Source organism: Crotalus tigris, unplaced genomic scaffold (assembly GCF_016545835.1).
Source record: "Crotalus tigris isolate CLP2741 ecotype Arizona unplaced genomic scaffold, ASM1654583v1 scf7180000019068.10715455, whole genome shotgun sequence".
NCBI classification, from domain to species: Eukaryota; Metazoa; Chordata; class Lepidosauria; order Squamata; family Viperidae; genus Crotalus; species Crotalus tigris.
In genome coordinates, this window is record NW_024097358.1 from 9,190,969 (window position 1) to 9,202,693 (window position 11,725).

Below are 11,725 nucleotides of genomic sequence, written 5' to 3' on the forward strand. Positions count from 1 at the left end.
AATACCATTTATGGAATGGGCAGGTTAATGGTGTAAGAGATGGAAGGTGGAAAGACAATCACAGTAGTCTTAATCAGCTCAGCATGAGCACCATCCCACCCTTTCAACAAAAGGAAAGTTGTTTTTTGAGTCGAGTTTAATTCTGATCATAAAACATTGAGTCTGGGAGCTTTTCTCAATGACAGTTTGGAAGACGTTTGCCCCTGCTTCTGTCTGGAAAGTTTTCTTCAACAAAGACAATACATTTAATATTGTAGTAATGACTTTTTATTTCCAAATTCACTTTTACAGCAACAGTCAGTGTGAACCAATTGTTAAAACACACAAATACAACATGGACAGTTACAGACAGGTAGCTAAGCTAGGATGACCATACGGAGATCTCATGCCCCTCCCACCCCCTCCCAGTTTCCCCATCTCTGAAAAAAACTTTTAAAAGGGAATGATGGTGTTTTCCAAACTCCATTGTCCCGTTTTTATACTTGCAAATTTATTTAATAAAGCCCCATTTTATGAACTTCAAAACCAATACGTCATGTTTTAACACTTTTAAGCCCTAGATATGTATATTTATATACCAAGACAAGAAATAAGCCAGTTTAAGATGGCTTCGATCTGGAACCACCATGGGTCTTCGCCATCTGGGGGAAAACGTCTGTGAATCCTAGAAGGACACAAAGACAATCAAAATACAGTTGGGAAATGGGACCTATGATTAAAAAAAATGGCTAAAACAGGGTAGGCGAAAGAATTCAGAACACTTAAATATGTGCGTAATGTTTTGGAAAGAGAATTTAAGCACTAGTAAAAATGTGAATGGAGGCAAGGCATAATTTTCTGAAAAAGGACTTGAGGACCAATACTCTTTCTAGAAATAGAGCATTTGCTCTTCACTGTTCAATGCTGAAGAAAGAGGGTTATCAAATGGGGTGTTTTTTTAGGCTTATGCTACTACAGTTGCTGCCTGTTGTAAGATATTGTAAGATTTTCCAGCCCAAAGACATCAAATGCAAGCAAAAAGAAATCAATAGCATAGTGCAGTGTTTCTCAACTTCGACAATTTTAAGGTATGTGGACTTCAACTCCCAGAATTCCACAGCCAGCAATGCTGGCTGTGGAATTCTGGGAGTTGAAGTCCACATGCCTTAAAATTGTCAAGATTGAGAAACACTGGCATAGTGTAAAAGCTTCTCAGTGAGAGGATTTTTCTATTTGATTATTTTTAGATTTAAGAAAGAAATTTACCATCCTAACTTAACTACAGAGGTAACAACAGGCTTATAAATGATCGGAAAGTGATTGTTGATGTACAGATGAATCCTCTGCAAAATCTCTTCTATTTGAGCGCTATCTTGGAGTAAAATACCTCCTTGGCTCTAGAAGCTATCCATAATTCTGTCCAACCACTCTCCCCTTCAGATCCCCAAGTTCTGCTTGTCAAAACTTTCTTCACATGGTCCAGATGATTGATTAGCATATAAAAAAGAGCAAACTGCAGCCCTCAATTGAACTGATCGGGCAAGTGATTTCCCCTTGACCTTTATCTTAGTACTGAAAAAGGGATGGTGGTACCACCAATAAACATGTTTTACAGCAAATCTAAAGAGCAATGCTGCTGACCCAAAAATTATCAACTTGTGTGATTTGTTCAGCCAGGTGCTGCTCCTCTACCCCTTCTCCCTCCCCAGAATATGACAGGTATTAAGGATCATAACGTAAATGATAACAGCCGCCCTGGCCTTCTTTTAATTGGCTTGGAAAACGAAATTTCTTTGTTACCATGGATGCTCAATCTGTTGCCTACTAAGGTGTCCTGATTTTGGTAATTTCAGAATTACAGACTTGAAATTAGATCAATATGTTAAAAAATAGATTGCTTCCAGAGCAAACCAGTTTTCTTAAAAGCCTAGCACCTTTCAGCTTTGATCATTGTCAATTTTTGCTGTCAAACACATGCAGACCAGATTTTTGAGTTAGCATGATCACCTTTGGTCACATGCATAAAACTACAGCATGCAGATAAAAACCAATCTCTTTATGATTTGGCTCATCCTAGAAAGGATACAAAGCAGAGGTTTTCATTACAGTCTAAAGGGATGCCATGAACTCAGGTTGGAAAGTGATGATCACCAAGTAAATTTCCTACCATTGCTCTGAGTGTAGAAAAGCAGCCAAGAAAACAATTCAATAGCAATGAACCCCATAATGATTGTACACACTGCAAGCTTCAGTTATTGTGGAAAGAATGACATATCTGTAAAACCAACTAGATGTTCTTACGTGCTCTTAAAGCACTCCACTGTAATTGATCCAATACTTTTTCTTGTTCTACTCACCCTATAAAACTCCGTATTTTTATGTTCTTTTTAAGTTTCATTCAAATCATCTTAAAAAAATGTCTCGGCAAATTCAAGCATCTATGGCTACATCTGGTAGAAAAGGACAAACCAGTTATTCACAATTTCTACTTAGTCTAATTTTGTTGCCCTTCGCAGATATATTTCACATAACATAGATGGTTGAAGGAGTATATCTTGTTTTAAAATTAAAAAATGGAGAGCAAAGGAAAAGAGCCTTTTCACTTACAGTACCCTTACTGGAGCAAATCAGCAGCTTCTAAATATTGTTGGACTCTAAATTTACTCATAGTCACCATGACAGGTAATGCAAGAAGACGGGAGTTGTAATCCAGCAATATTTTTGTGGAACATCAAATATATCCCCTTAGCACAGAAAAATTTCTCCCAACAGCACAAAAGCTTGTTAAATCAATGGTTTCATGGAACTTGCCTTATGAAAATTATGTTTCTTCACAGTGGATCAATTAAAGTCCACAGATCTCCAGAAATCAAATGTCCTTTTTAGAGGCAGTGCTTGCTGCATTACAGTAAGTGAGCTTAACAGACATACATCCCTCACAGCTAGTTCTTATTACAACTATTCTGCTCTTGCTGAATTACAACTCCTAGCATCCCTAACAGCTTGATGGTTAGATTTATATAGTTGAGTGCACATTGTAATTCTGCAATATCTGAGGTGCTAAAGAGTCCCTTGAATAATGTACTAGTAACTGAATAGTAACTATTGAAAGTGTTCTTCTGGCTATGATTTTTGATGTGTGATGCTTCTTTCAAATACACAAATATTACATAAACATGTTCTCTAAAGATGTATGAGATATAGGTCAAGATATATATATTCCCACATCTGCTCAACTGATGTCCTTCCACGCAATTGTCCTTCCTAAAAAACACCTGCATGCACCATAAATAAGTACATCAATTCCTTTATTTTTAAATATGCCTAGAGCCATACCTCTATCTCACAAATTTCTACATTTACAAAAAACATTAGAGCAACCAGGCCAATTGGGCTGAACACAAAGTCAAATCTGCTTCTTCCCTAGCAACTCTGGACAAGTTTTTATGGTGTGACAAAATCATGGAGCTTGAAGGTGAAGTGGGTGGAAGAGAGGCAATAGTTACTATTTGAAAAAAGAGAAAAAAGAATATAACCGATCCATTAAAATTAAAAACCTAGCATATAAAAAATCAAGTCCAATTATTTCAATAGGTATGACTACAATCTAAAGTCAAAGGTTAATTTTAGGTACAGTCAAAAAATGGATAAGCTATTGCCTTTAAAATACATCATTTCAATTAAAATAAAGAGAACTGGCATTCTGCAGGCTTTCAAGGCAGTTTTGGCTTATGTCTTAATTATCCAAAGCATGCAGTTTAGTTATATGTTGAACTTTTAAACCTGGTTCACAAAAATTCTCAGTACCAAAAAAGAATGGATACATATGTAATGTAACAGTCCTTTCAAAAGCTCTCTTTCCTATATAAAAATTTCTCCTTCAAAGAAAGAAATATACTTCAAATATTAAAGCCTAGCATTCCAGCTCTAGCAGGAGAGAAGTTTGAAGGTCAGCTTGTACACTGGAAATCTATGGACCTGCAGTAACTTCGATACTAAATCAGCAGCCATGATTGTTTAAGGCTTCTATGCTTCTATGCTTTAAATTTCAATGGAAAAAACTTGGCCAAAATGAGCATGTACAGCAGAAGATACCATGTTACATCCCCACGTTTGAGATTTCAAACATCACAAGTTTATCTCTGTTCAATTACGTTTCTTTTTGTTTGGGATGAGGTGAAGGGAGACTTTTTAAACAGCTTAGTCCACACAGGATGGAAATCTTTGCTTCCAAGTTAACAATTATGAAATCCTGAGACCACAGATGACTGTTTAACTGGAGGAAGGAGAGGGAACAGATAAAAGAGTTATTAACTTAAAATAAATAGAAATGATGGGGGATGAAGATGGGATGGGGGGGTGAACAAAAAAAAAAGGCCAGAGTTAATTTTTCTGTTATTATCTCCAACACTACAATACAATCACAAGCCTTGCTTGGCCAGGGAAGCAGAAACTTCATCGGCCAATGTGGCCAGTTGAGGGGAGTCCACCATGTTGATGCTTCCAGTAGAAGAGACATTGCTAAGGCGGCGTGGAGAAGCATCTCCAGAAACAGTGGGTGATTTGTAGACAATTTCAGCTCCATGATCAGTCTTGGCTTTGGCGTTCTCACGAAAGGTCAATTTGTGACTCTCAATCTGAAATGAGACAAGGTGGAAGGGTGAGAACAGAATGAAGCAGAGAATTAAAACCTTCCCCACCGCAGTCATATTTCGTAGAGACAAAATGGTTCACCCTGTGCAAATATTCTCATATTTTAATATGTGATCCTAACAGGAAACTCTGGGATCCTTGCCAATCAGAAGGCTTTGGTTATCTATAGATATCGACCAGTATATCCTGACATATTACTATTATATAAAGTTCATACTACAAATTACCCATATTAAGATGGGTGAAAAAATAGTACCTTTTTACAAAAACAACTTTCCAGACCCAAGCGAATATCTCACAAGCAATATACTCATCTGAATTCTGTATGATAGTCTGGACTCAAAAGTTAGATATACAAAGCCTCCTTAAAATACTTTGCAGATGGATGTGAGGGGTGGTGGTGAGTAGGATTGATTGTAGCACAAGAGAAATTGAGGGGGAAGCCCTAAAAATTTAGGCAAAATCTCTTTCCACAAGCACAACCTGCCTTCTTCAAAAGGACAATCTGCCCCTGCCACCCCAATTGCACACACCTGTTCAGTCATCCAACCCAACATTAAGAGGTGCAGAATCCCTATTTTTTATCACATTGGGCAGCCTAACATCAACATTGCTCAACACTCATTTAACACTGACAACTTTTTTCCAACTGGAAAAACAAAGAATAGGAATGAAATTATTCCAGCCACCCAGCCACCTTTGGGCATCTAATTCCATTCTTGCTCTCCCAAAGCTTATGACAACAGGTAACTACTTACTGGCATCACATGGGTGCAAGTCGGGGAGTGGGCTCTCCTCAGGGATGGAGGGCTCCGTGATGGGGGAAGGAAGCCCAGCCTTATTGGGGCAGTTTTGTACACGGTTCTTGTCTTCCTTGCCCTTCTCTCTCTGCATGTGGGTGGAGAAGGTCAGTGGGATGCAAAATAGCATCATCAAATAAGATTGACAATGAAACCAAAACTTTTCAATGGGGAGGAAGGGACACATGGAACTGAAGGAAGAGAAAGTAGCAGGAAGTATGAAAAAGAAGACACAGTAACTGAAGATGGAGAATGTAAGAGCTAAAGAAGAAGAATCACATAACGTTGGCTCCGAATCCTACAAAGGATGGCTGTTACTGATAATCCTTAAAGTACTATTAACCTGCAGTAACTTAACAAGATCAAGCCATTTTTGCAGCCTAGCCTATAGAAAGGATGATTCACTTATCATATATTCAAAAACTGAGCAGTATGTTTTGAAGCAAGCAATGAAGGAAAGATCTATAGCCAAAACTGGAGGCCTCAGTCCCTCCTCACCAGATTTTCTTCTGTTAAATGGACTGCAATACTTGAAAAACAGATAGTTTCAGACCCAGTTTCAATTATCCCTAATTCAGATATCATGGTGGCTAATAATAAAGTCTAATCTCTTTTAATGGGTCTACTATATTTTTAACTCTTTCTACAGTTTATCTCCTATGCCAGTGGTAGAGTTCGTGAAGGCATGAAGAAATATTATGATTTAAATCTTGAGTTAGGTTCTGGAGATTTGAGGCCATGGTCACAAAAGATATTTAAAGGAGGTCCATGATGAAGAAAAGGTTGAGAACCACTGCCCTTAACAAGATAAAGTATATGAAGAGTACACTCACATGGATTTGTAATTTGTTTTCAATCTGTTAGTGTTCAATAGGCATAAAAGGAGATGCTGCATGTAACAATGGACACATTTCAAAGTCCCTATTTCCCTTAAAAAGAAATCTTGAGGTGGGATGAAATATATTATATTATATTAGAATTGTTGTGTCTCTACAACAAACCTTTCTCATTTGTCCAGAAAAAAAGATAAAACTGAGGTGCTAAATGGTACTGATAATCCCTTCTAAACACCAGTAATTCGAAGCAGAAACTCCATCATTAAATTAAAATCATAAGTTAAAAAAAAAAAACACCACATGACCATACTGTTTAGCAACAGCAGTTTTGGCATTGTTAAGCAAATTGTGTGTAATCGTTAAGCAAGGATCTCTAACTATCACTTGTTCAGCGCCATCTTAAGTTTGAATGGTTACTGAACGAGTGGTTGGTAAACAAGGACTGTCTGTAAGGTCAGTAATAATATACACCTAGTGTTTCTAGCCAACTGGCATTTGGTGACTGGATTCACAAACTGTGGCAGCCATTTGATGAACTGGCAACGCTTTCTCCAACTGCAACTATTTTCCTTATATGCTATTCATGTGTCCTCGAAATATGGGACCAAGGCTACAATCAAGCACATCTACTGATCTGCCAAATTATCCCAACAGTGATTCAGAAAGTTCAGAAGGAAAAAACAATGAGAGGAGGAGGAGGAGGAGGAGGAGGAAGAGGAGGAAGTGCAAAAGTTGTGCCAATATCAGTGAGAGAAGGATAAGGAAGCAGAAAAGTCCTCCCATCAGAAGCCAGAACACTCATTGGAAAGAGCTAATGAAAAACATAAAGTTTTATAAAGTTATTAAAATGAGATGCATCTGAGTAGAAAGGACTGAAATGCATGTGAGTGGAGCCTCCCTCCCCAAGAGAGGAACACAGATGAGGCACATACAAACAAAAGAATAACTCGCATTAATGGGTCACTCACAGACTGATGCTTCAAATCCATGCTACATTTTTGTTGCTAGCCCTGAAACTATGTGAATATAGCAATCTAAACTTGGATATTAATTACAAGAAAAATAACTAGGTTTAGATAGCTTGTGATTTCAATCTCAGGTACAAAACTTAAGAGATGAAATCTTTTATTGCACAAAGATAACTACGACCGGCAACTGTTGCTGAAGATATACCTATGGTAGCGAGTGGAAAAATTGACTGAAGTGGGGTGATTCAGGAGGCTGAATAATTCTGGTCTAAAGAAAATTTTGTATTTACTTACTTTATTTCTTTATTGCTCTACTTTCTATAATAACACCAAAATACTGTGTAACAGTTTTAAAATGTGCACAATCAATAAAAAAGCAAGTATTACACAATAAATAACTTTTGTTTGAAATCCATCAGTAATAATTTTAAAGACCAGATTACAGAGCTATAATGTCTCCTTTCCACACTGCTACTGCAATAAAAACAAAGCTTCTTAACCTTACCCCCCCCCCCCAACTAATGGTACTCTTAAAAATCATACATTGCATTCTGTTGACATGTTCCACTTTCTACTACACCGTTGTCTGAAGACACAAATTGAATCGCTGAATAAAATCTAAGGAAAGTGATTATTTTCTGAAGACTTGTTCCAGCAATAGACTAGTTGCAAATAAAACAATAGACTTGAAAATTGCTTAATTATTATAATTATATGGTTGCTGGTAGTGTATTTCCAATTTTAAATTACTATGAATCGACCAAACAGAAGCTTACCAGATTTAACTTCTCTTTTGCCATCTACTGGGATACTTGGGCTTGATGAGATTTATCTATATATGGCTCTTTGTTATTAGATGTAATACTAGACATTCTCATTTCTCTTTCAATTGCTTGTAATTTAAGGTCTATGGCAGTTTTTATATTTATGAACACAGAAAATCTTGTGGACGTTGCTTCAGTGATGAGTTCCTTAACCAGTCAGAGTTTGAACGTTTTTGAAATTTTCTTTCCCAGTACTTCATTGTGCTTGACAGTAAGTGATATGATCTCATTACTGTTGGTTGCAATAATGCATATACAGTATTTAGGAACATCACAATATTGCTTTCTTTTACTTGTCACAAATCAATTCCTTTTCTCTCAAAGTTTTTATTTGAAGAGGGCATTTTCAACTTTGCTACACAACTTTGAATAAAGCCTCTAAGTAGGATAACTCTGCTAGTGACTCACAATATTCTTCTTGCTCAGATGGGGAGTAAGCATCTCACTCTGTTTCTGATGTAATAATATTTTTCTTCTTGATAACCCTTCCCTGTGAAGGAGATTCACATGACTTGTTTCGGTTCCCAAAGTTTGATAAACAGACTCAACTGAAGTGACCTACTTTGAATTCATTATTTTCACATTTTTGGCTTTTCAAACCCAATTGTTTTTTGAATCAATGTTCAAAGTGCAAGAACAATTATTTGTTATTATAATATCCCAAGGTGCTTTTTTAAAAGGCAACTGGACTGTTTTACTTTGAAGACATTTCGTTTCTCATCCAAGATGTTTCTTCAGTTCTGGAAGTCTTCAAGATAAAACAAAATCCAATTGCTTTCTAAAAAAGCATCTTTGGGACAACTATGAACTAAATGGCTGAGAATCTCCATAGACATTTAGCTACATTAGTATAATACTAAGTGTTATTCAACTTCTCTAACTTCAACCTGTGTGACTTCACCTCTGTAGGTGCCTACCCATTCACTGGCTGGGAGAACACTGATCCTCGGGATAACCTTCCTTCAGCTCACTCACTTCAAAACCCTTCAAAACAGATTTCCTCAAAGGCATCAGTTAGTTTAGCAATCATTTAAACAAAATGAATTCTTATTTGCAAACAGAATCATTATTTCTGCTGTAAAGGTAATGTTTGAGTATGTAACTTATGAGCAGTTGTAAGAGTTTACAATAAAACTACCATAATGCACTTTGTCACCTTCTGTAGTTCCTTGAGAATTATCAGTTTAGGGAATGAAGCAGGATAAGGCTTTTTTTTTGCATACCAAAAGATAATGTGTCCTATGAGCAGAAGTGTCCTCAAACAGTCTCTTTTTGTAGGCTACATTAAACTGGCAAGTTCTTAACAAAACATACCTTTAATCTAGCTAGATGTAATCGAACTCAAACTTAAAGGAATTTAAACCTTTAAGACAACTCGGAATCAGCACAGATATTCCAATATTGGTTCCTGATTGGCTCTAAATTACTACCTTTTGTACCACTCTTGAAGAGCAGCCCTAGGTAGAGTACACTGCAGAAATGTAATGTTGGATTAAATAAAACTTTAAAAACAGACTTTTGGGGAATGGTTGCAGCTGAAATCCAAAACATTCTTGGACAAACCAGTATTTGGAAAGAAACTGCTCCAGTTTTTTTAGGAACAGCATGACCTAGAACAAAACAAAGCCCTAGCCATAACTGACTAACAGCGTTCCATTTTGCCCTGTTTCATCAAGCAGTGCATTGCTGAAGAGTGCTCAGAGACAAACAATTCCACTGAATTTCTCCCTATCCAGCCCAGGTTATCTACCAGCCTGAACCAGGATGAAAGTCCCATTAAAACAAGTATGTAATTAACTTCTAAGCACATTCCATTGACTTCAACTTCTCTGAAAACTGTCCTTACAAAAAGACTCTGCATTTCATCATTCTATCTGTTTCCCTGTGAAGATGACAGCAACTGGTAATATTTACACCCTGTGGAAGATTACCTTTTCAACAACATAGAAGCAATTATTTGAGCAAGTAATGACCAAAAGGGATTTTTTTTTTTTTGAGTGGGATCTTTCAAACACAGAGCCAGGAGATTTGTGAAATTTGAGATAATCTTCAATGGTACCATATGGTATCTTCATATTTAAAAACAGTATTAAATCATCAAAACCTTCAGGTTCATTATAGACTTCATTATCCAGTGGGACCAAAAAATATTTCTCCTCCCTTCTGCTCTGAAATATTAATTGCTGTTACATTTTTTTTTTGACATATGCAGGTGTATTTAAAAGGTTGTGTTATGTTTATTTCTCTGATGATCCTACTTTAGCACTAGATCTTGGTGTAAAAGAAGATGGTCAGATTGCCATATCTAAAAAAATACTGTAGCTGGAGAAGCAGAGTTTCCACAGCCAGTGTAGAAAAATCTGAATAATTTCCAAGGGTATGACTTGGCTTTTCTTAATATTCTGGCAAGTATCAGAGCTGGCAGAAATGTATAAAAAATGAAAAAAAACTTGTTTAGGAACTTGGTGATAAATATATTTGTCCTAGGATTGGCCTTGTCTATCCTTTGACAGTGGGATAAGGTCACTGATTAAAAACATAAGTTCAGTTTGCCTGCTCCAAGGCCTTTTAACAAAGCAGATGTTCAGCAAAAGGTCAGTCAAACTTTTTTCCAACCAAGTCAAGAGGAGAGTAGCATGACAGTGTGATTTATCCACACTCTTATAATAACTCTTTTTACCTTCTGTGCAGGTAAAAAATGTTTGTTCTATGGAAGAATCCTTGTAAGGATTAGAGAATATAGAGATGTATCAAAGGGATAATATTCAAAACAGGAAGTCATCAATCCTTATCATTATTCAAATTGCATCAAAATCTTGTAGGACTGAATATTTAGTTATTTCCTGATCATTTCTCTCACATTCTCTCCTCTAAGAGAATATAGTTATTGTTCAAGATCATTCCTAGATAGGTATAATCTCTTTAACTCCAAATGTGAAACAACTAGAGAAATTTTCCTGCTACCAGTTCAACAACAAGAAATATCATGAGAAATATTTAAAAGAATATCAATACACAGTCTACGACTGTGGTACGAGAAAGAGGTGAGAAGGTAGGATCATAAAGTAAAAACCAACAGTTGATTAATACTATACATCCTCTTCAATTTCATTCCACCAAATTTGTTGTTTCTATACTCACTCTTATAAAGGAACAAGTACAGTTAGTCTTCGAGTTACAAATGTAATGGAGCTTGCCCATTCCATTTGTAACTCAAGAATTCATGGAAGTGAATCTTGTACCTTGAACGAGATCAATCCCTGCTTTCACCCACGCATTCGCTAATCAAATGTGTGGGTGAATGCACGGTTTGTTAACCGCATATGAGTATCTCAGGGTGGGGAAGGCCATGGGGGCGCCTAGTGATGGAATAGGCCCCCAAGGCCTCATCGACCCACTAAGATACCTCATGCTTCCCCCTCCCTTCCTCACTTACCTTGAAAAGATCTGTCTCCTCTCTGCTGCAGTTTCTGCCTTTGAGGGAGAGGAGAGTCGATAGAAACCCCTAGGTGCCGTAATATCATGCAAGTTCAGGCACTCATCCTCTTTTGCAGAGAATGGATGCCTGAAATCTTGCGGTATTTGCCTGTCTCCTGCTCCCTCCCTAACTTCTTTCTGCCACTGCAGAAGCACCCCATTGGCAGGCAGATGGAGATTCCAGTCTC

The 11,725-nt window shown here is 37.1% G+C and overlaps 1 protein-coding gene across 29 annotated transcripts in view; it reads right to left on the minus strand.

The window, feature by feature from the left end:
* Nucleotides 1-244: 244 nt before the first annotated feature.
* The window catches only part of MAPT (microtubule associated protein tau), a 90,343-nt gene continuing 78,862 nt past the window's right edge, over nt 245-11,725 (minus strand). For 27 of the 29 annotated variants that reach the window (XM_039359052.1, XM_039359055.1, XM_039359044.1 and 24 more), the window contains one exon: nt 245-4,616. In XM_039359052.1, coding sequence (XP_039214986.1) covers nt 4,401-4,616 — 216 coding nt within the window. In that variant the 3' untranslated portion in view covers nt 245-4,400. Of the gene's footprint in view, nt 4,617-5,390; nt 5,521-11,725 lie in introns of all 29 variants that reach the window. The other 2 variants (XR_005558610.1, XM_039359034.1) reach the window with 2 other exon arrangements.